Raw genomic sequence first — 27,385 nt, 5'->3', positions numbered from 1 at the left:
CGAAATCACCTAGATGAAGTTATAACATGCCACAAGGCCCACCCAACAATCCTGTGTGCAAAACTAGTAACCCGTATCTCCCCGCACATTTGTCATTTTGAAGAGAGGGGGAATTTTTTTTTTTTTTTTTTTGCCTTCTTCCTCTACATAAGGGCATTCGTATGAGTCTTCAAATATGCTCATGACACTATCTAATTTGATATAAAAAAAGGAAAAGGCCAAAAGGAGTGCATGTTCGGGTCTTCTCCCCCCCCCCTCTGTCTCTCTCCAAATGTGCGCAAGACAGGGGGGGTGGATCTCCTTTCGCCACATGCACAAGGGAACGCATTCTTATGCTTCTCTCTACTCCGTTTGTCCAATTTGCTGATGCGCAAGCTTTTACCTATTTAGAAGTCGCGCCAAACGTTGAAGTGCAATTTTTTTCGTTTGGGCAAAACTGGTCTGCATGGTCAAGACCGTCACGTTGGCTGCCCTCCGCACATCACATGCCTTTTTTCGGCGATAAAATTGGCCCCACGGATTCGAAGTTTTGCGATTTGCCATTTGTCATTTGCCACTTCGCCATTTGCCACTTTGCCATTTTGCCACTTTGCCATTTTTTCCACTTTTTCTTTTTCTTTTTTGAATGCCGCTCAAAAATAATAACCATTTGTCTCGGTCGACCAGTTTACCTCTTCCCCCCTGGTGAACCCCTGTATGGGTGTGAGCTCTCCCCGGTTCGTCTACCTACGTGTGTGTACGCACGTGTGGCAAAGACATTTTAAGCCTTGGGGGGCCCGAAGTGTGCCATATACTTCCGCTTTACACTTCGCGCACCTTAAATTATGGCCTCCATTTGGATGCTCGCAAAAGACTGACACGGATAACGACAGTACTCGCTTCAGCACATTCAGCATATTCAGCATGTTCAGCATGTTCAGCATACACAGGGGAGCAATAACGAATAGCAGAATAACTCATCGGGAAGGGGCCAAACAAAATTGATGTGGTGATGAAAAAATGAAGAAAACAAATTTCAGTGAAAAAATGAACTCCTTCTTGGAGAGTAAAAAAAAGAGAGAGGAAAATTTATCCGCTCAGGAGGAAAAAAAATTCGATAAAAGGAATTTTACAGAACGGCGGAATGACGAGTTGGCAAAAAATTATGTGCACATAATTGAAGGGGGGAAAGTGACAAACCAGACGGACAACATCGCACAAGTCATGAGATGTGTGGAAGCGCATGCGGAGAGGAGGAGTAGAGAAACCTCAGACGAGGAAAACAAATACAATGAACAGTACAATCAGGAGAATGGAAGGGAGACACAACGGAAGGAAAGCAAGACGGGATATAATCACACAAGAGATACAGTAAACATCGAAGGGAACCATCAAACTGAGATAACATTCAACAAAGAAAGAGCAGGACTGAATGAGGGACACACAAATGAACACTCCCTACATAACGCTATAAATAACCCAATGGAAAAAATGAAGAAACTACGTATAAAAAGAATGCACAGATATTTGAGCAAGGCAGAAGGTGATTCATATAGATTGATAAAGGACTATCACAGAGAGGTCGACAACTGCATAGAGGAAATAAAAAGCGAAACGTTTTTAAAGGCGAATTTGCTAAAGAGCGAAATGGAGAGCATACTGACCCAGGTGGAAAGACTCACAAAAGAAGCATTTCAATTAAAATGGGATGGGGATCCATCACCAAGGGAAGAGAACTCACAAGGAAAAATAAAAAATAACAACTTCTATGTTACATACTACACAATTCTGATGGAGACAAAAGTATGTGAGAAATTCATCCCAACAAGTGACAACGCAGTGGATGGCCCCCAAATGAGCAGCACACCCATCATGAAGGACTGCTCAGAAAATACAAAAAAATGCATACTAAATGAGATCAAAAAAAAGGTAGACAAAAAAAGAGAAGACATCACAGAGAAATGGCAATGTGTACAAAATCTATTTACCAACATGAATGAAAAAATTAAAAAATTTATTTCCCATTTTGAGAGGAAACACGAAAGGGTAATCAAAGGAATGAATGACAGCACTCACCATCTGCAAGCGAAAATGAAGGAAAAAATATTCTTCAGCACAGAGGAAGCTTCCCAATTTATTACTACCGAAATGGAAAGGGGAAAACAATTTTTTCTCGACTTTCTCACTTACTTTAATGATTACATAACGAAGACGTATAATTATTTGTACGAAAAATATCACCGATGTGAATATATTTTCCTCCGAGACATCCTTCATCAACAGAGCTATCGAGACGTCTGCTACGTCTACTCCATCATCTCGCAAAATTACCTCAATAGTTTATCCACGGATAAGGTTTTTAACCGCCTCATTGCTATGTTCGAAGATAATTACAATACTGTGTACGCCAGAAGGGTTGGCTTCGCGCCTGACCAGTTCTTCTCTGGCTTCTTAGCCTCTCAGCAGGGGGGAGCAGAAGATGGAGCAGGCGGGGCAACGCAGGACGAAGCGGCGAAACACCACCCACGGCATTACTCCGACATCTACCAGAATGCGAATCAACACTATGAGCAGTACCTCAGGAGGTACGAGGAGATAAAGACAGAAATGGTCCGCTACAGGGAGGTCATCCTGCACACGTTCTTCCACTTGGAAAATTTCGCGGCTGCCGTCGGGGGGGGCACAGCAGAGGAGGCGGCCACGACAACAGCGACAGCCACTGCTGGGGGAAGGCCGCCTTGGAGGGAGACTCCCAAAATGTTTTCCCCAAAATGGCTCAAAAAGGAGCAGTGTGCTGGGAAGGCGAATCAGACAGACACCACCCCAGGGAGGACCAACGTAACGCCAAAACGGAATATACAGGGAGAAGTAAAAAGGGAAGACCACCCAAAGGAGGAACCAAGTATGGAGAAACACAACAAAGAAGGAAACCACCCTGAGGTTAACCGCATGGAAGATAACCCAAATGGAGTAACCCAGCAAAATGAAAAACACAGTCACGAAATGATCTTCGCACAAGTTTGCAAAAATAAAAATATTTTCAAAAAAATTACAAAAAATATTCTGACTCATTATAACATGATAAATTTGAGAGATGATTATTTCATACTCTCCTTTTTCTCCATTTTGGAGACCTTAAAAAGTGACATACTCTTAATGACCTCCCATGTTGAAAGGAAAATAAATGAATCTCTCAACAAATGCATTCAGCAGAATCGTTTATTCCTCTCTAACTATGACACACTGTTGAGAGAGTATAACTCCGTTGTGATGAAATGTCTGCATTGTAAGGATCATTTGGAGATGAAAAGGTTGCTATCCATTAAGGACGAAGCGATGAAGAAATTAGAAAGCTATGTAACACATGGGGAAGAAGAAGCTCGAACCATTAATGAGACTCTCTTGGCGCAGTCGAAACGTCTGTGGGGGGATTTCTTCTTCTCCGCTTTGAGCAAAGCCAAGGTGATAAATGCAGAGGGGGAGACGCTATCTGTTCGGAGGGATAACGAGAGAGGTGGCATAAAGGCCAACCCAGGTGAGGGAAAGCACAGTAATGTAAAGGGCCAACAAAAAAGAAACAGCGATGACAATGAAAGGAATATAATTAGACAGCTAGTCGGAGACAAACATATATACACGTACGACGCAGAAACCATTTGGTACCACACCTACATGAGTTATAGGGGTAACATGATGGAGCTGCTACACCGTAGCAGTAATATTGCAGGTGGTCTCGAAAGGACCGTCAAAGGGAAGACACGGCCTGCTGGACAAACAGAAAAAAAGACTTCCTACGCAGAGAAGAAAAAGGAAAGCAACATTAAGTCAAACATTGCGCAGATTAGAAGAGAGTACACTCAGCAGAAGGGGGAAGCGAACAGGGAAAACTATTCCAACCAGGAGGTTAATCCTGACGGGACTCACTCTGAGGAGACACCCCCTCCAATGCCTCAAGTCCCCAAGCTATTGCTACCCGACGAGCTGCTATTCAACGAGGACCTCCTAAAACAGCTCTTCCAAAATTTTACCTCCTCCTACTACGAGCGATTTAAAGAGATTCTATTCGAACACCTGCTAAAGACAAAAATGAGATCCGAAAGCGAATGCATAAAATGCTGCCAAGAAATAGAGGCGGATAAGTTAGAAGAACAGCTCCGCAGAGATGAAGAAAAAATCAAAGAGATAGCCATCAAATTGGAGGAAAAATATAAAGCAAATAAAAAAACGTTTGATAACGCTTCCAAAAAATTGTCCCAATTGGTGAAGGAATATGAACAGGTGACGAAAGAAAACTGGGAGGATTACCAACACTTTAAAAAGATCATCTGCCTCATGGAGAAAATGCTCGAGCGAAAAAGAGACGACCACGACCAGGGTAGCGACAACGATCAGGACAACGACGACCACAACCAGGACAACTTCCCCAGGGGGTACACCCAACTGGCGGAAGCATTCAAAGGTAGCTTCAAATCACTTAGGGAACAGTTACTATGTGGGGAGAAAGAACTAAGAGCAGAAATTAAAAAGGTAGACACTTATTACACCATGCTCATTAGGACTAGCCAAACCAACGTCGACTTGGGTACAATTGAAACGTTTTTGCATAATTCAAATTTTCTCCTTCTTTCCATTTCGAAGAAAAGACAAGACATCGAAAATCTGTTCAGTGCCAATGAGTATATATTTAACAACAAATTTCGGGCCATTTCGTGCAGAAGCTCCAACAGGGGGGGCCAATCTGGAACAGCACCACCTCCGACAGATAGACAAATGATTGACTATCTGATCACAAAGGAGGAAATAAAAAATAACCTCCTCATTTTTTATCTTCTAGTTTATCAGATCAGGGTGTGTATTGGGCAGGCCAGCGGACAAAGTGCGGGGGTGCCATATCCTGCGGAGACCAAGGCTAGGCACCCAGCATACGCGTCTAGGGTCTCCCTTAAGATGGAAAGGTCGCCCAGGGACGCGCAGAGTGGCAAGGGGGGGTCCAACGCGCCGAGGGTGGCAAGCACGCATAGCCCCGTTAGCCCTGTTAGCCATGCGACCCCTGTTACTCCCGCTACCCCTGCTACCCCTGCTACCTCTGCTACCCCTGTTAGCGTTGTGAACGGGGCCAACTTCTCCAACTTCGCCAACGCGGCCCCCCCGAGGACCCACCACTTAAACCTCCAGGACAAGTTCACCCGAGTGCAAAACTGCATCTATCAAATTGGCACATTCCGAAAAATAGAAAAAAGATACGAGCTGGACTTAGCACGACAGGACTCCATTGTGAGTAATTTTTTTCTCTCTCGCATGATAGATCCGCACCTGCCCAACTTGGTGTTCTCCAAAGATACCGGATTGCAGGAGAGCCCGGATGACTACCTCACCTTTGGCCTCTTCGATAGGGGAGGGGGACCTAAAGGGGGGGAAGAACAAGAAGGGGCCAAAGGGATCGACCAAATGGGAAAGCAACGGGACGTGGAGGAGTCTTCATGCGAGACGGTTCCACCCCAGAAGTGCGTCCCTAAACCTGACACTGGGGCAGAAAACGAGACCAGCGCGTTCGACACAAAGACGAACTTCAGCAGCACACAAAGAATCACACCCAGTGGGGTGAAGGTAAAACGGAGCGGCAAGGGGACCTCCGAAGGGGGAACGAAGAAGCATACTCGAGTCAGCAAGGAGACAGATCCTCAGGAACGGAATGGCGGCAAGAACAGTGAACCAACCATCGCGAAAGGTCAGCACCCTGGAAAGGTGCATCACCCTGGAAAGGTTCACCCCCCTGGGAAAGTGCACCCCCCTGATGGGTCCTCCTATGCAGAGAATGAACTTATCCGAAGGGACTATCTAGATGTGAAGTTTTTTCTCTACACATGTATGTACATTATCCACCTAATTAGTAACGTAGTGCAAGTAACTCCGCGGAAGGGCCTCGCCAAGGCTCTCCCCAAGGAGAGACAACCAAAATACAACCATTCGCTATTCATCTCATACGACCTTTCACATGCCATATATAAAAATAACATACTGACGGAAAATTTAAACAACAAGAAAATCCAGCTGACTGACCTAATGGTGAACAAGAAAGCCACGTCTTCTTTTGTATTTTGTCCCGACCATGTGTCACGTAGAACGGAGCTGATTCATTTGTTTAAATTTGAAAAGGAGACCGTGTCGGAACTGTTCGAGAGAACTTTTGCTCAACTTCGCGGTCTGCATTCCGACACTGGAAACGACATACATGTTGGGAAGATACACAGCGAGGTAGGGTTCATTACGCACAAAGGGCTGCTCCACCAGCTCACCGCAAGCAGTTCTTCTCTCCCCAGTGAAGAAGATGCCCTGTGTGCACAACTGCAACCACTCCGGTGTGTGCCACTCCGGTGTATGCCTCTCCCCTGTATGCCACACCCATTTGTATGCCACTCCCATGCATGCCACACCCATGTGAGAACCCCTGCGAACGCAACACATGGTGGCGGTGCCCCTTCCCCGATTGCACCCCTTCGCCAGTACGCGGACGACATTTCCACCCTGGCCACTTATTTGAAAATCCTGTCAAAGAAAGCCGCCTACTTCACCTTCCGCTGCATCTATAAGCGGCACGAGTCGCTGTGCACGTAAGAATCCATTCAAAAGGAGTAAACCTCAGCTGCAGGAATACCACCCCGTATAAACCTCAGCTGCAGGAATACCACCCCGTATAAACCTCAGCTGCAGGAAGACCACTCCGTAGAAACCTCAGCTGCAGGAACACCGCCCCGTAGAAACCGCAGAGAGGATCACTCCTCCAATGTGCACAGCCCACATTTTAGCAAAAAAGCGTCGCCTCACCACCCGAGCGATAAATCACCCCAGTTATACGCTATGTCATTCCATCCCACAGCGAACGAATAAACACCCTGCAAAAAAATCTGCTGAAAAAATTTAAAGAATTAAACGAGAGGCTCAAAGTTACAGACACAGGAGACAACACAGCTAGCCAAGTCACAAAGAGGAAAGAAGCCATAAAGTCCCTATTCGATTCCTACGTTTCAACCATAAGGGACATGTTGGCAAGCCATCTGAGATATTTGCACGACAATCTGTGCAGCAATGTCATTTTTTTTGTTCATGTGTTAAGTCTCTTGCCCGCTGCTCCTTTCTCGAGTGGAAGAACGTAAACAAATGAGAGAGGGGGAGATAGATAGAGATAGAGATAGATAGGTAGATAGGTAGAGATAGAGATAGATAGGCAGATAGATAGACAGAGAGAGAGAGAAAAAAGTAGGCATCTGACGGGTGGGGGTACCCGTGTGTATGCACCCCCCCAGGGGAGTCGCTCCAGGGGGCAAATTACCAAAACAGCTTAAAATAAAGCATCCCAATAGAAACGTAGATCCCATAGTTGCACCCCAATTTGTGCCATCTTGACCTTTTCTCCCCCGCGGTAGAGACACTCCCCCAGAAAAGGCGAACGCAAAAGGGGAGGGAAACGTGACCTTTCTAAAAATTCACCACGTGGACATGTCCTCTGACTGTACGTAATTGTCGCGCTCCTTTGCGAAAAGGGGACCTGCGGAGATGAAGCCATGCACATGCGTACGCATCGGCATTCGCATCGGCACTCGCATCGGCATTCGCATCGGCACTCGCATCGGCACTCACATCGGCACTCGCATCGACATTCGCATCGCCATTCGCATCGCCATTCGCATCGCCATTCGCATCGCCATTCTCATCGACATTCGCATCGCCATTCGCATCGCCATTCTCATCGACATTCGCATCGCCATTCGCATCGCCATTCGCATCGCCATTCTTATCCACACTCACATATCCACACGCGCGTTCCCCCCCACTTGCTAAGACGACCTGAGCGACATCGTCAAAAAGATCGACAAATCGTACGGCCCCACGGACGACCACAGACAAACGGACAGCGGCGCGAAGCGGAAGGCGAGCGCGGAGATTCTCTACCTGCCCTACAGCGAGGAAAATCTCTACATTGCTAAAAAATTGGAGAAGTGAGCATGTTTTTAAAATGGAAAAAAAAAAAAAAAAGGGAGAGAAGGGGGAAGAAATGGCTATCCCCCATTGCGGTCAGCAACAGGGCACTACGCCCGTTTGACGCCTTCCCCGTCTTCATCCCCCCTCCCCTCCCTCTTTGCAGCAAAATGAACAAGTACGGGGAAAGGCTTTACGCACACATGGCCAAAGCGCTAGACGGGAAGAAAAAGGAAATAATAAAAATAATTTCCAACGATGTGAAGGAGCACCGTAGGTACTACGAGTGAGAGTGAACGTTTCGATCTAGCCAGGAAAGAAACTCCGCTGCACGGAGAGCTACCCCTCGTTGAATACATCCTTCGCCAACATGGAGTAAAATTGAATAAGGCTATAAATATGATTAATTTTGTAAATCAATTTATTGTTTAAATTGATGAGTAAATCCATCCCGTAGAGGTTGAGTTTTTCCATGTTATTTTTGTAAATGTAGAAAGCAGCTTCACTTTCGGAGAGCTCTTCCTTAGCATCGTTGTTCGACCTGGTACTTATATTATTTATGAGAGACAGATCGTTAATCTTTGATAGAGGGAGAATAAGTGAGGTGTTATTTTTTTTACTGAAAAAATTTTTAGATAAATCTGCCAAATTGTTAAAGGTGGCATGATGTTGGAAGTACTCATCCTTTGTGTCATCATCGTGTTCCTGTTGGTTTTCCATCCGATTGATGGTCTGCTTATCCGCATCATTATCCACGTGGGTACCACCATCCAAGGGATCCATCCCACCGATACGAAATTTCTTCCCATTCGTCATATCTATGATACCTACTCCTGCCTTAAAAATTGTCTCCAAATTTTCTGACAAATTACAATCAAAATGTACAATTTCGTCTAATTTTTTTTGTATTTCCATGGGGGACAGACTTTCCTGTGTGTGATTCATATTCACATTTACTTCATCCGAATGGGGAACCTCTTCCTCATTATTAGGGTTTCTCCCTTGGGTATCATTTAGAAGAAGCTTCGATTCTAAGATGGACTTTTCGATTAAACTTTTATTTTCTATACACTTGATAAAAAGAGGAAGGTACTTCAAAAATGTGAATATATTTTTTTTTAAATCGTTTTCACTTTTTTTGGATTCCACCAGGAGGTAATAAATTTCATCCGTCGTCAGTTCAGCACACGGTCTACCATCATCTCCCAGTTCGTTCGCATCATATACAACTTCGATGCTTTGGTTATTCACTACCTTTACGTTTTTAATGAAGCTCTTTAACTGTTCTGTGCGTTGGTTGTCTCCATTTTTTTCATTTCTGTCCTGCCCGGGTTCGTTTGCAGCCTTCCCCGGCTCTTCGCCTCTTTGCCGCTCTTCGCCATCCTTCAACTCGTGCCTCTTCCTATACGCCTCGAACTCATTCAGGCTTCTACTCAGCAGAACCAAGAACTTCTTCTGCCACAACACACATACGTTTAAGCAGAGCAGTTTGTTTTTATTCGTCGGCTCGTTCTTCTTAAAATGCTTCTTAAGTATGTACTCTACCTTGTCTTCAAATATGTCACTTATCTTGTCAAAATAATTTTTATATTTTTCATCGATGAAAACGTAATTATCCTCTTTGCTTCTCTCTACTCTGTTCATTGTTTCATTTTGGTTCACCCACCGGTTCTTCTCCCTTCCGTAGTACTCCATTCTTTTTTTCTCACCTCCGTATGCGTGTATGTGTTGTGGGGATGCCGTGGAAGAATCACTGCACGGTGGTTACTCTCCCCCACAGCAGAGATCTGCTTCCGATCGGCTAATCCGGGATGGCACTCACGAACTGGCAACTTCTACCCCTCTCTATTATATATACATACATATATATATATTTTTTTTTTTTTTTTTTTTTTTTTTTTTGCGTGGCTAATTTAGCCTCGCTTTCGTGTGTATGTATGTGCGGCGTATGTTCCCCCTGAAAGAGGTTACCGCTCGGGGTGAAAGCGTCGCGATGGGATGGTATGCAGTGTGACGCATCGCTCTGTACCGCTCCGTGCCGCTCTGTGCAGCTCACTGAGGCTATGTTTTTCTATCTTCCGCTATCCGCCGCGATACCACACCGCAGCAACACTGCTCGTACTTTTCGCTCACGCGCGATGGGCCAATTTTCCCCTCGTTTTCGCGCGCGCGCGTCACAGCATGTTGGCACGCAGGCACATGCACAGATACATGGAAATGTGCACCCTAGCGAGGACTCAAACGGGACAAACGGGTCAAACGGGACAAACGGGTCAAACGGGACAAACGGGTCAAACGGGACAAACGAGGCAAACGAGACAAACGAAAGATGTAATTTGTTTCCACCCCGAACAAACTCTCATGATCATGATGAGAACGATGCGACTGCCCAACCGTTCGCGCAGTTTTCCGCCGCAGAAAATTCCGGCGCACGATTTTTCACGCACAATTTTTCACGCACGATTTTTCGCGCACCAATTTTCGCGCGGCGATTTTCGTCCCCGCTTTTCCGCCTCCACTTCTCACCCCCCGCTCGCGTGTCTACTGAGCCCCAAAGGACATTCGAGTCGGTTTTCCTTTGGCCCTTTTTTTTCAATTTTTACGAAAAGTGAGCCACCAGAAGGGAGGAAGCGGTCGCCCTTTAGGGTAATCATGCAGTTATTCCCCTCATTTGGGAACTTTTTTGTGTAAGTTTATTTTTTTGCACATTTTTTGCATACCTTTTTGCCTACCTTTTTGCATACCTTTTTGAATGTTTTTTTTTGCCCCCCTGTGTATCCCTTTTGAAAGGCGCTCCCGAACGAAGCGGGACAGAGCCAACGAGCATGAACACAAGCAACCATGAGCACCCCCGAAGGAACCCACGTACGCCAACTGCCGGTGGGCCTGCTCGCAACGGAAGCCAAACGGGGCAACGACGAGGAGGAGAAGGAAGTAGGGGATGCATATAAAAGGGGCCTCAGGGAAATTATAACTAGGGTTTATGTGGGGGACTACGAAGACTCCAAGAACATCCTGCTCCTCGGCAGCATCGGCATCACGCGTACAGAGGGAGGGGACAACGCCGAATGAGCATAGTGGCATCGCGCCGAATGAGCATAGTGGCATCGCGCCGAATAGGCAGTATGGCGGAGAGATAATCATACGATCGAACCGCACCTTAGTGCCCGCGGGGGGCGCATCTGCAGTGTCGACCACTACCCAAATGCGGACAACCCGGTGAACCCCCTCCTTGCCACAGACATCATCATCGTAAGGTGCAACGAAGAATATCAAATGGCTAGGATAATTTACCCACATGTAAGTGGGTTCTGCTGCAGATGCGTGCATCTACCTCCGTGGGTTCAGCATCTTTGCTGGGCATATGAACCCACACATCTGCCCCGTTGTGCATGCTCCCCATTTGTGCATCCTCCCCCTTTGTGCTTACTCCCCATTTGTGCTTACTCCCCATTTGTGCATACTCCCCCCTTTGTGCATGCTCCCCCTTTGTGCATGCTCCCCCTTTGTGCATGCTCCCCATTTGTGCAACGTTTACTTTCCAAACGGTGCTCTCCCACCCACCCCTACTGACACAGAAGTTCGAGTACTACATCATCGACCTGGAGAGAGATTACAACTTCACCCATTGTACCCACTTGAAATTTCTGCTGGATGAGATCCTCTTTGAAAATGGCGAAAATAGGGTCTTTATCCACAGGTATTAAGCTGGACAGAGAGGGGAAAAGGAGCATCCGCGAGATGAATTCCCCGCAGAGTCGGCGCAACCCACCCAGCACTTACGAAAATAACACACGTGTAATGCTCTTTACGCGGAGTAAAAAAAGGGTTACACACCGCGCCGTCCCGTCACAACCTTTTTTCTACCCTGCAGCTACATCTCCCTTGAGAAGATTCTCTCCCTGCTGGTATTCTACATCGCGACGACGCTAAAGCTCGACGTGGAGGACGTCCTGGCCTACGTGAAGAGAATCGTCCCGGATTTTTCGATGAACACAGGTAAGCAATGCATTTCCTTTGGTTGTTATTATCACAAAACAAGGTGCGAAGCGTAACCACCTCTGTCTTTTTATCCCACGCAGTGTCACTCATCACACTGTCTCCCTTCCAACAGCAGAGAGCGATAATATTTATTACTTCACCAAGAGGCACATGTTGACCTACTACCCAGGGTGAAAAAAGAAAAAAAAAAAAATAAAATTAACAGATAAAAACAAGTGTCACACGAAGACATACATTCGTCTCTCTTTATTCATAACCGCGAAGCAGGGCTCACACTGCAGTTGTGAAAAAAAATTCTCCTTTTTTTTTTTTCCTTCTTTTTCAACCCCAGGGAATGCACAAGCTATCTGGACGTGCGGGACCAAAAGGGGGGCCTCCAAGTTGCTCTTAAAGAATGAGGCGTGTGATTTGGTCCTGCTCGAACGAGGTTAACCAGCGCTGCAGCGCGCAAGCAATGGTTTTAAAAAAAAGAAAAAGGGGAATTTGGGTAGGGGAGAACAGCGGAATGGCGTTAACATGGCTAACCAGGCAAACCGCCTCACCACCCCAACCGCTTCACCACCCCAACCGCTTCACCACCCCAACCGCTTCACCACCCCAACCGCTTCACCACCCCAACCGCTTCTCCACTCCAACCGCTTCGCCACTCCAACCGCTTTACGGCTCTACCGCCCCCCCTCCGCGTAGTCCTCGTATATTTGCTCGATCGCCTTGACCTTCCCCTTTATGTAGGCGTCCAGCTTGTTCCGCTCGACGATCTTCCACTCCTCTGCCTGGAGAAGTCTTGCAATATCGTCGCGAATCCTGTGCCGCAAATTGCGCAGGTCATTTTTGATCTTTTCCAAAAGCTCCTTCGCTTCTTTCCTTTTCTTTAACTTTACATCCTCCGTCAGTGGTGGGATATGCAGCAAAATATACTGCCCGTCATTCGACATAGTGGGGTTCCATGTATTGTCCTTGATCTTCAAATGGTAAATAATTCTCTGCGCATCGCTAGTCATGTAAGGGAAAAAATAAATCACTTTGGCTGACTTCACAACAACTTGAGCTAAATCGGACAAATGAAAATTTTGCTTCTCTTTCACGATAACGATGTTGTTAAAAAAATCGACACTTAAATTGTTGTCATATATTTTTTTCATTTTTTTCTCAAAAGCTTTAAGAATTTCTTGTGCCTTCACGTCATATGCTTGGTAGTCTACCTCCATCGGGGTAGTAGCATCTCTTTCTCGTTCGTCATTCTCTCCATGACTCCGTCCACTCCGTTCACTCAGTCCACTCTGTCCACTCCGTTTCACCTCGTCTGCTTCTTCCAACTGTGCATCATTTTTCATACCAGATATTTTCAAAAATTTCCGAAGTTTCTTCGTCTCTTTGTCCACTTTTTCTTTTTTCTTTTTACTTCCAAATGGAATTTTTTGCACATGGAGAGGAGGTATGAACGGCGTAATTGATGGGACGAGAAGGAGGTGGTAGTAATTTCTGGGGGTGCCAACCCGAGCTGCTTCCACTAGGAGCTTCCTCATTTGGCTCCTCGATACGGATCCCTACGCTGTGCACGTCACCGCAGTGCTGCCCTTAAATGGAAGTTCCAGTACCAACTGGGGAAGCCTCCACAGTGCGAACAAGAAGAGGGGGACGAAGAAGCAGAAGAAGAGGAGGGAGAAGCAGAAAAAGAGGTGGACGAAGCCAGGGCGGACGAAAGAAACACCCGCGCAGGTGCCTACACTTTTGCGTGTACTCTCGTGAACGCCTATAACATATAGGGGCTATCTCTCCCTACGTGCTCGGGGTGCTCCCTCAACTTGGGAGAAATTGGAAACACGAGAAAAGGTCAGCCTCGCTTCACAAATCGCAGCGCGCATCTACACTGGATGCAAAAAAAAGGCGTTCCAATCCAGAGCAGTGGAGAAAGTGGAGAAGGTTGAGAAAGTGGAGAAAACTACCCTCGTCAGTGGCCCCGCATGGGGGGTTACAGCAAACTTGTTGAGCGACAAAGCAGATGTGAAAAAAAAAAAAAAAACTCATGCAAATTTGTCACCCTTGTTAAAAAAAAAAAAAAATTCACAACGTCAGCTACTTCCACTCCGCTCAAATGATCCAGGGATGAATAAAACAGGGGAGGGGGGCACACTACTTTTCTTTACTGGCCCCAAAGCAAAATTTTGCAAGCATATTATAAGTGCACTTATTTGGGGAAGCGACATATACTATAGGCAAGTCTGCTACCCTTATGGTACAGAGCATGTGTCGTAAGTCACGCCTAGTCATCTGATCTGTCCCGCAAAAAAAAAATTGCGCTGCATCAATCCCTGGAGGAGAGGGGCACCACCCATGCCATGTTATAGTCTCCCTCCAAAATAGTTGTCCCACTTGTATATACACGCACATATACATATATACCCTACACTGCAACCGCGTGTCAATCATGCGGATGACGGATGCACTCACTCCCCTAGGTAGTATGTATTAGCCAAAAAATGAGCCACCGCTTCATTTCGCCACGCACACACACAACCTGCTGGGGAACCATCACACCATCAAAAAAAAAAAAAACCTTTCATTAATTAATTGTTAAATCGTTTTAAAAGGGGTTGAAAATGTGAATAGGATAATTCTTGTCAAAGGTGAATTATTAAAAGGAAAAAAAAAGGAAAAAGGGAAAAAAAAGGAACAGGGAAAAAAAAAAGGCTCCTAACGCACCAACAACAATGATACGCAGCGCAGGTACGCACATATGCGCAACTGCTGACGAGCCAACGGAGCAGGGGGGTCAGTCAAGTCCAAATTGAAAAAAAACGGAATCCACAAATTCGGCTGCCAGTTTACAACTTGGGGAAACTTCAGCTCCCCCCCTCCCCAATTCCTCCCTTCGGAAGAAACATCAGGCAAAAACGCTCGCAAGCTTTCAAAAAGGGAAATTCAACATGAAACTCGAGGGAAAAATTAAGGGCAAAGTTAAGGGCAAAATTAAGGGTAAAATTCAAAGGCAAAATAAAGGGCAAAATTAAGGGCAAAAATTTAAAGGCAAAATTCAAAGGCAAAATTCAAAGGCAAATTTCATAAGGAAAACTTCATAAGGAAAACTTCAAAAGGAAAATTCAAAGAAAAACTTCAAAGGGAAAACTTCAAAAGGAAAACTTCAAAAGACAAACTCAAAAGAAAAGCTTCAAAAGGAAAACTTCAAAAGACAAACTCAAAAGAAAAGCTTCAAAAGGAAAACTTCAAAATGAAAACTTCAAAAGACAAACTCCGGAACTCCAAACGGAAAACTCAAAAAACTGCAAAGGTGCAGCACGTCAATAGGTATTATATATATGTACCGCGCGGTAGCCCTCGAGTGCTAACAACTAACGGGTGGCATATGACAGGGCAAATCTTCTACGGCGCAAACTTTCTGCGGGCGTGAAAAATAACGTAGGGGGGGGAGCAGCGTGGGACTCTCTTCGCCCCGCTCCTTCTCTACTGCGCCCTCCTCCTCGTCTACTGTACCACCTCACTGCATCGGCTGCTTCCCATTATTCGTGTTGTACAAGTAGAGCAGGTTGGAAAGGATCTCCTCGTTATCCTTTATCATTTTGAAGTTCTTCTCCTCCTTCTTGTTATACGGCGAGTTTATTCTCCTCTTGCGCGAATTCAAAAGCCCGTTCTCCAGGCAAAAGTTCCGAAATGACTCCGCCTCGATCTTCGCTTGAGCTAGCCCCAATTTCTTCACACTGAACCCCTTCGTCTTAATAGAGTTGTTTATGATATACTGCACTCGGTATAACTTCTTTGCATGGTCATAATAAATGCCCTTCGGCAGCGACTGTTTTATCAAATTGATGTCGATGTCTCCTCCAGGGGATCCACCTCCCCCAGGGTTGTTCTTCTTCTTACCTCCATTCATACCGACTTTCCCTCCCAGCATCTTCGATTCATTGTCGGACAAAATTCCCAAAGTACCATTACCCCCCCCAACACTTGTACCATTGTTTTTACTTCCTTTCATTTTGGCCTTCTTCTTCCCGTACACACCTGAACCTGTAATGCTGTTCCCTCCAGGGCCATAATTAAATCCACCCAAATACTTCTGGTCCAAATTAGCATCCACCATGTGGTGACTATTCCCATACTCGTTTTCCTTAAAGTTCTCATTAAAGTGGTCGTTAAAATTATCATCGTCGTAGTTTTCATTAAAGTGGTCATTAAACTGATCTTCGTCGTAGTTTTCATTAAAGTGGTCATTAAAATTATCATCGTCGTAGTAATAGTAGTCATTGTTGTTCATAAAGGAGTAGGCCATGTCGCCCTTTTTTTTCTTCTTCCTCGTGTTGTAATCGTTCGTTTCTTTTTCTGGACTCTGATACTCCACGTACTTGGAGTTGTCCGGGGCTTCCTCCCCTCCTGCCGCGGGGGGAGAAGCCCCCTCCTTGTTACCATTATTATTACTACCATTACTATTACTACTGCTACCATTACTATTACTGTTATTATTGTTGTCCTCCTCCACATGGTTGTTACTTTCGGTGGTGCCCTGCTGCTTCCTGCTAAATAGGCTCAGATACTTTTGAAAGAATCCAGCCGAGAGGTTCTTGCCTTGGTCCTTCTCCCCCTTGTCGTTCGTTACGACGCCGTTGCCGTTAATGCCGTCTTCGTTAGATTCGAGGTAGTCTGCTCCTCCTTTCTTATCGCCGCTACTGCCATCTCCTTGCTCGTTGCCCAGAAGGCTCGCACCGATCAGGTTATTAAGCGCGCTACCACCCGCAGGGTTCAAATCTCCGTCATCCAGCGGAAACGCACCGTCGCCAGCGCCGCCCCCCTGCTCGCTCTTCCTGGGCGTCCGCTGCGGGTGCCGTTGCTGCAGGTGCTGCTGCTGCTCCTGCTGCTTCTGCCTCTGCCTCTGCTGCTTCTGCTTCTCCTCCTTCTCGTACTGAACCATGATCGATCTCAGGTAATTCTCGTACTCACTGTTCGCGCTGCTGGCGTTCCGGTTCTTCCCCTTAAAGTAGGCCAGCCCCCCGGTCGGCTCCTCCCCCTCGAATCCGCTTCCCGTACCCACATTGTCTGCGACCACACCAGCGGCACCACTGCTAACCCCTTTTGCGAGATCCTCTCTCTCCTTAGCAAAGTTTAAAAAGTTCTTGATGTCCTGAAAAAATATATCGGGGAAATTGTTACTCAACGCGGACTCTCCTCCTCCCTTGTCGCCAACTCCGTTCATCCCCTTGCTCATCTTTGACAGGCCACTGCTGGTGGTACCACCACCTGGGGGGCCTCCGTTTTCGCCATGGCTCTTATTCATGCTCAACGCACCGAGTCCGACTCCCACACCCCCTCCGTTTGCCGCCACTCCTCCCTCTGCGCCACCTCCCGCCGCGAACTCATTATTCTCGCTGGCATACTTAACAAACGCGGAGATGCTCTCACAAATGTTTCCACCGTTTAGTAACAAACTGCTACCATCCTCGGGGTCTTCCATAAACGTCCCTTCGCTTCCCTTTCTTCCAATGACGTCCAACGAATTCACCACATCCATCAGAGGTACTACGCTCTTTCGTTTCTCTCGGTTTACGTCCTTTCTCATAACCGAATGGAACTCCTTCTTATTGAACTGCTTCCTCCCCTTCTTTCGAATGCCATTGAAGTAGGGCAAATTATTTTCATTGTCGCTCTGCAGCAGCATCTCATTCTTAACCCCACGTAACATGCTGTACACGTCTGCGCCTTCGCCTGCGTTCCCCTTGCTCCCAAGACTCACGTCCAAGCCTGGCTCTCCTGAGGCGAGTCCATTCTCCGTCTTCACTCCGTTCAAAGTGGCCTTAAATGGGTCGTCCTCCTTCCCGTCCTTGTTATGCAGCATCTTCAGCATCATCTCTAAGTTGCTCGACACAGCATCGCAGCCGTCACTGCTATTGTTGTTTCCTGGAGTGCGGTTTACCCCTACACTACCTCCACCAACCATTAAGTCGTAGCCCCCGTTGCTCCCTTCCGCGTTCGCGCTTTGGATCTCCTTCAGAATTTTCTTACTGAACGCACTTCGAAGGTTCTCAAAATTATTCACGTTCTCCAAAGTGGGGATAAAGTCCTCGGCACCACCCCCTCGGTAGTAGTCCTTCAACTCGCCATTAGTTTCTATCTTATAATTTGTGTCATGATTAGGGCTACTCTTCATGCGTTTGCTTCTCCTCCCGGCGAGGGTCTCTCCACTTTCTTCTCCACCATCCACCACTTGCTGCGGGTGGGGGTGATCCTGCGGGTGTCCCTCCTCTATCTCCTTCACTGCACTGCTCTCCACCCTTCCATTTTCAAAGAAGCCGTTAATATCCCCTACCACGTCTTCCATGCCATGGTTGTTATTCGCCCCCTCGACCTTCTCATTGACGTTCTGATTTTCTTTATTCTTCGTCACGAATTCTTGCAAAATGGAAATGTCTATCTCGTTGCCCTTGTCATTATTCACCAAGTTGAGATTGCTGGAGGCCGTATTGTTCCTCGTGGAATACCTATTAACGCTCGCACTTCCCACTGCACTCCCGCCACCGGCACCGGCACCACCAACCACGCCGTAGTAGTGATCACTCGAATCTTTGCTTGATCCGTCCATGAACCCTTTCCCATTTCTCTCCACGCAGTTCGTTTTCTCCTTCAATCGATTCAAATTCAAAGAACTCGTTTTTAACTCCTTATGCGGGGTCGCATAATTCGTTGCGCTGTTATTGGTGTTATTCGCACTGCTAGCATATTTCTTGTTGTAAAAGTAGGACGAACTGACGTACACAGGATTCAGCCATTCACTTTTGACAGGTATGTTGCCCACGTCACATCGGTACAGAATGCACTGCTTTCTCGCCTCCTCCAGGGTGTTGTAATGAATCAAGCTGAACCCCTTCGTCTTAAACTTTCCATTTTCCTTCCACTGACATCTCCAAAGCTTTCGCGCAGAGTCGAAGTATACCCCTGTTGGGAGCGGACCCATAGGGATCATTGAATCCTCGTGGACGTTACTATCCAGCGCACTGTTTCCCAGCCCATTGTTGTTCATGTCGCTCTTACTGCTACTACACAAATTGCTAAAATTTTTCACACTTGATAGGTTATTACTCTTGGTTCTCTTATTGCCATGCTTCCTCTTCTTAATCAGCGAAATGTCATTGTCGCTCGTGTTCTTCTTATCCTCTTGGTCTCCATAATGGTCGTAATATTTACTGCCCCTTCCGAAGGTCGTATTGGAAACGCTTCTCTTCTCACCAATGTTGTGAAACTTGTTCTTCCCACCCAGCAAGTTCTTGTCGTTCATAAAATAGTCGTAGTACTCGTTTGGCTTGATTTCCCTTCTGCTCCTTTCAAAGCCGAACACTTTGTGCCCCGTGCTGGAAGGCGTGTCCAGGTATGCATTCGCGCCGGCAACAATACCGCCTCCACCGACAGCCTCATTCCCCGGGCGGTAAGGATCGCCATTTCCACCGAACGCGTAATTTGTGTCGTAACCACCAAAACCTAGGCCCTCCAAATTGTTCAGGCCGTCCTCCACACCCCCACCGATGTTCAACAGTGCATTGTACCCGAGGGCCCCCGACCTTCCTCCTCCAATTTCACTCAGCCCCAAGTACGCATCGCGTCGGCTACTTTTCACTCTTTCGTAATTCGGGATGCTCGAATATTTTAAGTTCCCATTTGTCAACAACACATTCGCGGACGAATCGACCAGCCCCTCCGCTCCGTCTATAATCAAATGGTCCACGTAAAAATCTTTATCGATTCCTCGGCTGTTCCCAACATGGACGTTCATATTTATGTTCCCATTTTGTAGCTCGTTGCACGCATCCAGAGATAGCAACCCACCTTCGTACAGATCAGCTGGGATAATCCCCCCAAAAGGAGCAGCAACCACACCGCCGCTGATGCCGCCGCTGATGCCGCCGCTGATGCCGCCGCTGATGCCACCGCTGATACCACCGCTGACACCTAGCGCATGGCTATCAGCACCTCCCTGCATCAGCATCGCGCCCTTCCTGCCATCCCCCAAATGGTTTATATTCATCAAGTAGTCACTAAACGTTACGTACTTCAAAAACGTCTCATTCTGATACTGGAAATTGTCATCCGTGTACAAAAACATGAAGGTGTGGGGCTCGTGCGGGAACAGCGTGTACAATATTTCCGACTCGTGTATATTTCTCGGGAAAATTGTATTACTCAAAAGAATAAACTTTTTGTAAATGATGTCATGCACCATCGAAATGTACTTGATCTTGATTTTATTCTTCTTCTGGCATAAATGGTTCATTAAATTGCTCTTGTACGTTTTTTCTAGCAATTTGCTGTAGATGTACTTCTCACCGTTTTCGCGCGATTTGCGGGTCTTCTTTTTGCTGCCCTCGTAATTTCCGAACAGCTTGCTCATCTTGTGTTGGCCTTTCCTCACGGTGGAAATGGCGTCACCTCCGGAGATGTCGCCACCCACACCGCCTGCCGTGCCACCGCTACTCTTCCCTCCCTTCAACTTCAACGAGCGCATCATCCCACTCTTCTTCCCCTTCGTGCTGCTGCAATTGCTTCCGCTATCCTGTATTGTCGCGTTTTCATACAAATTGTAGAAAAACCACCAGTACGGTTCTATCAACCCGTTTTTATTCATCAATTTGTACAGCATCCTACGCCTTCCCTTGTTCCTGTTCCTCACCTTTATCCTGGTCACGTACTCCTCGGAGGAGTAATTATCCGTCGACTGCGCATTGCTGCTGCGGAGGTGGTACTTATGCTTCGCCGTCAAATGGGATGCCCCGCTAAAATCGCTGGCATTAGAGTAGTACTCCTTTTTGTGATTATTTAAATTTCCTACCTTGTTGTTATCCGCCGACGAGCTGTAGTACTTTATGCTGAAGGGTTCCCCCCCTGTTACGCTTCCCCCGACTTCGTTGCTGCCAGAAGCAGCACCACCGATTGCGACTCCAACCCCGCCCTTCGACATGGCAAAGTTTTTTCTCTTCTGTCGGGTCCTCAACGATAGGGAGGTGTTATCCAAGTTGTAACTAACCTTCTTTTTATTCCTTAATTTGTTTTGCATGTATCCCTCATTTTCGTACTTCTCCTTCTTGAGGAACAAATCGTTGTAGGGGTCGTACACCTGCAGGAGATTGCTGGGGTCGCTGTCAGATGAGTGCTTTGCCTTTGCATCTGCTTCCTCCTGGGTATGATCGTTGCGGCCCACGAGGCTGACGTGACAGTTCGCGTTCCTTCCGCTGCCGAAGTTGCCGCCGATGTTGCCTCCGATGTTGCCGCCCATACCACCCAGCCCGCTGTACACATGGCTGTACCCGCCGCCCGCGGCACCCACGTGCAGGGGGCTGCTGTTCCACGCGCTCTCGTGCTGCTGCTCACCCGTGCTGCACTCCACCGCGCCGCTGATATCCCCCGCGAGGAACTTCTCCGACCCCTTGGGCGTGCCCTCATTCTCGGGAACCGCGCAGTTGTCACACAAACTTATGGGCTCCGAAAACTTCTTCATTCGATACATGGCCTTGTCCAGATCCAGCGTAATAACCTTCGTGTTCAAAACGCCAATGTAAAGACTCACCCTCAGCAAAACTAACTTAAACAAATTGAAGATGCACTTCTCGGTAAATAAACTTGCCTGATAATATTCGTGCAAAACACACAACACATTGTCAATAACCTTATTCTCATAGTCCACCAAATACTTCAACGTTTTCTCATTCGAGTCTTTCTGTAACGTCAGAGAGTAGTTATACTTCTGTTGGTTTTTCAATTCAACACCTTTCGGCTTCCCCTCCATAATTTTGCACACATAATATTCATAAGCATAAATATCCGGAACCCACCTTATACCTATCATATACCTATTAATGCACTTTATGTTACTCTGCAGCAAGTACTGTATATACCCTTCTGCAATTTTGTGATTCTTCCTAACGTAATGATCAAACTTGGTAAACTTAATAAAAACAAACTTGTTCAATTCGTATATGTACTCCGGGATGTCATCAACCATTTGATCCTCTTCACACAAATTGTTCACTATAATTACGTCGTTCTTGAAAAACTGATTATTCATGTATACATTTTCAAAGCAGTCGTATATGTATGAATTTATGTACACGTTATTTCGTATAAAGTGAATGATTTTTCTCCTATAGTTCATGGTCATTTTTTTTGCCTTCCGTTCGTTCATTTCATGGTTTGCCTTGTCGGCGGGGATGATTCCTAAAGCGTTGCACTTTTTCTCCATCTCCTCCGCTAGATTGCGCTTCGCCGTTTCGCCAGTGCCACCGTTACTGCTACTTCCGCCGCCAACGTCATTCCCCTCTCCTTCCAACAACTCCCGCTTCACTGCCGCCTCCTGGGTCGCGTAATCGGAGCTCAACAGGTAGTCGCTGTGCTCCAATTTGCACACCCCAGGCTCGCTATCGTTCTTGTTGCTGCTTGAGCCGCTGCCGCCTTTCTTCTCGCTTTCCCGATCGTGCTGCGCTTCGTTCTTCGGATTCGCTTCTCCACTCGAGCTGCCCCCTTCGCACAATGACGCGCCATTCTCATCCATCCCCGCACTGCATGCACTCTCCGTTGGCACCTTCGCCAAAGAATCGCTGTTCGCCGATTCGCTGTTACTATTCGCATTGGGTCCGGTGCTACCGCTTTCGCTCTTCACATGATTTGCCCCATAATAGGCATTCCCCCCACAGGCGCCGCTATTACTACTGCCGATGCTCGCACCCCTCCTCAGCATAAACTGCATCGTGTTTTCGCCGTCGCCCTGCTCCATACTGTCAAGCAAATCGTCATCCACGTACTCGTACTCACTCATCATATCCTGCACGTTCTCAAAAATGAAGATCTTCGACTTTACGCACGTCTCATACTTTATTTTCACCAAAATGACCAGCTTATTTCCCGTCGAGTCGTCACATCCAGGAAGGATCTTTCTCATGTCATCCATCTTATGCAGGTAGTATATTTTTATGTTGCTTAAAAACTTGATGTATTTCTCCGTGTCCGTGTTAAAAACGACATTGTCTAAGTCTATATTGAGGTACTCATAGGTGCAGAGCTTCTCATCGTGCAAATTTTCCGAGCTGCAATTTTCGTAACTTATCGAATTCATGTCTATATTCTGCAGATCGTTACTGTCGTTGTTCTCGTAATTCTCACTAATTAGCAGTTCACTGTAGAAGGGTTGTTCGCCTTTGCGCGGGGTTTCAGCCATTCGTCTTTCGTCACTTAACCGCTCGATGCTTTTGCTTGCGGAGCAGTCCGAGCTGTTTTGACTCCTCGCGCCGAACTTGTTCTTCGCGCTGCTTCCCCCGCTGCGGTTGAAGAGGCTGTTGTCGCTGTTTTCGTTCTCATTATTGTGCTCGTTATTTGGCTCGTTATTGTGCTCATTATTGTGCTCATTATTGTGCTCATTATTGGGCTCATTACTTGGCTCATTATTGTGCTCATTACTCGGCTCATTATTGGGCTCATTATGGTGCTCATTATCGAACTCATTATCCAGCTTGTCCCCGTTATGGTCGTCACGGAGGCTACTGCTGCAGGCGCTGCTGTTGTTATTGTTCACGTCATCATCATCATAATTCTTCGTGCTAAAGTTGAAAAAGTTACCCCGGTAGCTTTCACAGTTGGTGCTGTTGTTGTAGTCCATATTCTTCTTGGAGTCACAGGCGTCGTTGCTCTCGTGCTGGCTGCCGTTCGGGCACTCGCTGCGGCTTCCTCGGTTGCTTCCCTTGTTGCTGTTGGCATGTGTCCCATTACAAACTGCATCCTCGTCCGCTTCACCATTGTCCGCTTCACCATTGTCTGCTTCACCATTGTACGCTTCACCATTGTCTGCTTCACCATTGTACGCTTCACCATTGTACGCTTCACCATCGTTCGCTTCGACCCCGGAGCTCCTCATCTTCTCCATTTTCTTCTCCTTCTTCCTTAAGTTCTTTCTCAAAATTTGGATGTACTTTTCCGCAATAAATTTCGCAAGGTTGAACGAGATGTTCTTATTCACAGGCACCTTTTTTACTATGTTAGCTTTCTTTGTAACTTTGTTGTATTTCAAAATGAGGAAATGTGGAGGGGGGCCCTCGAATCGCAAAATGTAGGAGTACCGAGGAAAACCTCTGCATGACGTATTCGTGCTGTTGCTACTACTGGCGTTGTTGCGCCTTCCTGGGTTTCTAAAACCACTGGCATGATTCCCAGGGCCAATGTCGCTGTTCCTAACGTTATTTACAACGGCGTTGTCCCTACAACCATTACTGTTGACGTTGTTATAATTGACGGACAGGGAACTGCAATACTTTGTGAAATTATCACTCAGCGGATGCAGATCTTCATTTATGTTCTTGTCGGAGAAGAAGAAGCGGTTACTGTAAAAATTGGGCTCAAAGGGAATTTTGTACTTTTTTATGCTTTTTCTGGTGCACTTATTGTCGACACTCGTGATCTTTATCTTCTTCAAAAATACATTGTCGTACGAATTGGTTCTAAAAAAAAGGTTATTCGTGTTGCACTTCTTGAATTTTACTTGGCAGGGCTTTTCGGCCCACCGGCTACCGTTGGCATTCGCGTTTGCATTCGCGTTTGCATTCGCGTTGGCGTTACCGTTTGCGTTACTGTTAGCGTTACTGTTGGCGTTACTGTTGGCCTTACTGTTGGCCTTACTGCTGGTGTTACTGTTGGCGTTACTGTTGGCGTTACCGTTGCTGCTATCGTTCCCGTTACTGCTGTCGTTCCCGTTACTGCTGTCAATCCTGTTACTGCTGTCGTTCCCGTTACTGCTGTCAATCCCGTTACTGCTGTCATTTCCGTTGCTGCTGCTATTATTGCCGTTGTCATCATCGTAGTCCTTATACTCCGCGTCGTTATTGTAATTCATAAAATTGAGGGACACCCGCTTGTAGTAGTACACGTTCGTGTCGTCTTGGCTCTTGTGATCGCTCTGGTTTATGTCCCCGTAGCTATTGCAGAAGTAGTAGTTGTAGGTGTTCAGCAGGATGTCCTTTCGATCCTGCTCGAACGACGCCTTCATCTCCTCGGGGTTGAAATCTCTTATTTGGGTGCACTTATTCACGTTAACTTTCGCGCTCCTGTTCGCCCTGTCAATGGCGCGCATGGGAGTGGCGCTGTTCACACCGCTGATCACGTCGGCGTTCGTGTCGACGTACGTGGTCCTATTGGCATTTTCACTCAAGTTGGCGACCACCCTGCCACTCGCGGTGGCGTTCACATGCGCACTTTCGCTCTCGTTGGCCAAGAGCTGCGCGTACGCCGCAGGGTCCATGCTACTCATGTTCACGTCACCGCTGACGCAAATTTCAAAGTTCGTATTTAAATCGTCGGACGACTTATCATACAAATTATTATTATTATTATTATCGATTGCACTTTTAACATGCGTCGTTTCTTCTGCATTGATATTCATTTCATCTTTGTAACATTGTATTGTGCCTTCTTCCTTTGGGTCTTCCAAATTTACTTCATTTTTCGTGTTCCGTATGTGTACGCAGGGTAACATACTACACTTAAGACTACAACTAGTCATTTTTTGGGCTCGATAACTTCAATTTTCGGTTGGTGCATGTATATGTTTTAACAATACCATGATATTAATTAGATACACAAGGATGTATGCACATATATATAAATGCATACATATATATATGTGCTTCTTCCCTTCTGCCTGTTGTAGTGGCAAAATGTGGGTGTCTTTCCCATTAAAAGGGGCGCGTAAAAAGATACACACCAAGGGAGAGAAGCGTAGATATGCAAAAATAAATTAAAAAAAAAAAAAGATGGGACTTTTCAAAAATAAAATATGTACCACTAACAATGTTTACTTAACATTTTACTGTTTCTTGCTTGACATTTTAAAAAGAATATGTAAAATTAACAGTATAATTTAATTAAGTTGGCAACCGTCGCATGTACAAGGGTGTACTCACGTCAGCTGATATGCCTGCACACGCACACATGTAGACGTACACACATATATATTAAACCGTATATATATGTATGCAAGCACACGAATTCACACAAACAGATGCGCAAATATACACATATAGATATGTACATACGCGCACACAAACAGACACAAATACACACAAACAGACACAAACACACACAAACAGACACAAACACACACAAACGCACACACACACACTTACGTAATCCGTGTAACAGATCTACGAGTTTAACGTAACGATGGGTATTCGAACGAACCGAACAGGGTTAATTAGGGGGGGGGTATTAAAAAAAAGGTTAATGGGTTCAAAAAGCATTTAAAACCTTGGTAGAGTAAAAATATCAAAAAAAAGGGGAATAAAATGAACAAAATGAAAAAAAAAAAAATAAAATAAATAAATAGGGCGTAATGACTCAAACCTTTTTGATTAATAAATAGTAACGCAGCGTGGAGCTTTCAAAAATATAATTGCATGAGGCATATGTGATAAGCATTAAAAATTCGAACGTACACAAACATCGGCAATGATACAACAAACATGTTATTAAAGAGTTAACGCTACGAGGGGCATTCGAGGCGAGAAAGAAGCGCGCTTCTCGAGTGGATTAAGGAACACACGCGGGAAGGAATGCACACATGTATATGTATACATATACATACATACATACATACGTACACACATGTAGGTCGTACATACACGTCGCACACGTACGTACATGCACCTCTGTGGCCGTATGCAAGCGTGGCGCACACGTATACACAAATTTTACGATGTCACCACGGGCGCCTTCAAACAGGTAGCTTCAGAAATTGTTATTGCGGAAGGTGAACAAACAAGCAAAAATGTAAAAGCGCATGTAATGTGGCTGTTAATTCGAATTTTCACATGACTGAGTGGGCAAAATGCATCACTCACTCGCTTTTTTCTGACAATAAAGCGACTATGTTGTGCGGGTGAACGTTGCGCGAGTTAACACCGCACCACGTACATGAACACGATATGTACTGTCACGTAATCCTTCTTAAAAACAAAACTTCGATAAAACGTAAAATGAGGCGAAACACATAAATTATATCGTAATGAAAGTATGTGGGAATGTGGAAAAAAAAAAAAAAAAAAGGCACTTACACTACAACATACCAACGAGTTCAAAAAGTTCAAATTGTTTAGCAAACGAATACGCAGTTATGTGTACATATGTTTGCTTTTATTTACATATGTATAAATTTTGGCTAACTGAATTAAAAAAAAAAAAAAAAAAAATGCTAGCTAACCATTTTTTTTTTACTGGCAAGCCATAAAAAATAGTGAGCAAAGGCATGAACAGTATAAAAAAAACAGTCAAAAAAAAAAAAAAAAAAAATATGAACAGGCAATGTTGTTTTTTATGTATGCATTTATTTACATGTAACACAGATGGTATCTATAACAAGAATAAGCAGTTAAGTTGATCATTGGGGGTGGATGAGAAA

At 45.9% G+C, this 27,385-nt stretch overlaps 5 protein-coding genes across 5 annotated transcripts; 2 read left to right on the top strand and 3 right to left on the bottom strand.

The window, feature by feature from the left end:
- Positions 1-999: 999 nt before the first annotated feature.
- On the top strand, positions 1,000-8,246 carry PCYB_053510 (hypothetical protein; the record flags this gene model as incomplete). The annotated part of the gene is made up of 8 exons (XM_004221232.1): positions 1,000-4,829; positions 5,082-5,257; positions 5,285-6,234; positions 6,484-6,590; positions 6,857-7,021; positions 7,404-7,489; positions 7,820-7,976; positions 8,123-8,246. 8 exons carry the CDS (start codon positions 1,000-1,002, stop codon positions 8,244-8,246), a joined length of 5,595 nt encoding a protein of 1,864 aa, XP_004221280.1.
- Positions 8,247-8,299: 53 nt separating this feature from the next.
- PCYB_053500 (hypothetical protein) lies at positions 8,300-9,651 on the bottom strand (the record flags this gene model as incomplete). Its single annotated transcript, XM_004221231.1, has 1 exon — positions 8,300-9,651. A coding segment is annotated over one exon (1,352 nt), but the record flags the coding sequence as incomplete, so codon positions are not given.
- A 1,146-nt stretch (positions 9,652-10,797) lies between these two features.
- Positions 10,798-12,356, top strand: PCYB_053490 (hypothetical protein; the record flags this gene model as incomplete). The annotated part of the gene is made up of 6 exons (XM_004221230.1): positions 10,798-10,999; positions 11,198-11,256; positions 11,535-11,656; positions 11,831-11,955; positions 12,074-12,128; positions 12,290-12,356. The coding sequence occupies 6 exons, from the start codon at positions 10,798-10,800 to the stop codon at positions 12,354-12,356; spliced, it is 630 nt and encodes a 209-aa protein (XP_004221278.1).
- Positions 12,357-12,836: 480 nt separating this feature from the next.
- Positions 12,837-13,484, bottom strand: PCYB_053480 (ribosome recycling factor; the record flags this gene model as incomplete). Its single annotated transcript, XM_004221229.1, has 1 exon — positions 12,837-13,484. A coding segment is annotated over one exon (648 nt), but the record flags the coding sequence as incomplete, so codon positions are not given.
- Positions 13,485-15,454: 1,970 nt separating this feature from the next.
- PCYB_053470 (transcription factor with AP2 domain(s)) lies at positions 15,455-25,492 on the bottom strand (the record flags this gene model as incomplete). Its single annotated transcript, XM_004221228.1, has 2 exons — positions 15,455-24,317; positions 24,351-25,492. 2 exons carry the CDS (start codon positions 25,490-25,492, stop codon positions 15,455-15,457), a joined length of 10,005 nt encoding a protein of 3,334 aa, XP_004221276.1.
- Positions 25,493-27,385: the final 1,893 nt, after the last annotated feature.

This window comes from Plasmodium cynomolgi, chromosome 5 (genome assembly GCF_000321355.1).
Source record: "Plasmodium cynomolgi strain B DNA, chromosome 5, whole genome shotgun sequence".
NCBI lineage: Eukaryota > Apicomplexa > Aconoidasida > Haemosporida > Plasmodiidae > Plasmodium > Plasmodium cynomolgi.
The sequence above is the reverse complement of the archived record's forward strand: the minus strand, read 5'-3'. Positions and strand labels throughout refer to the sequence as shown.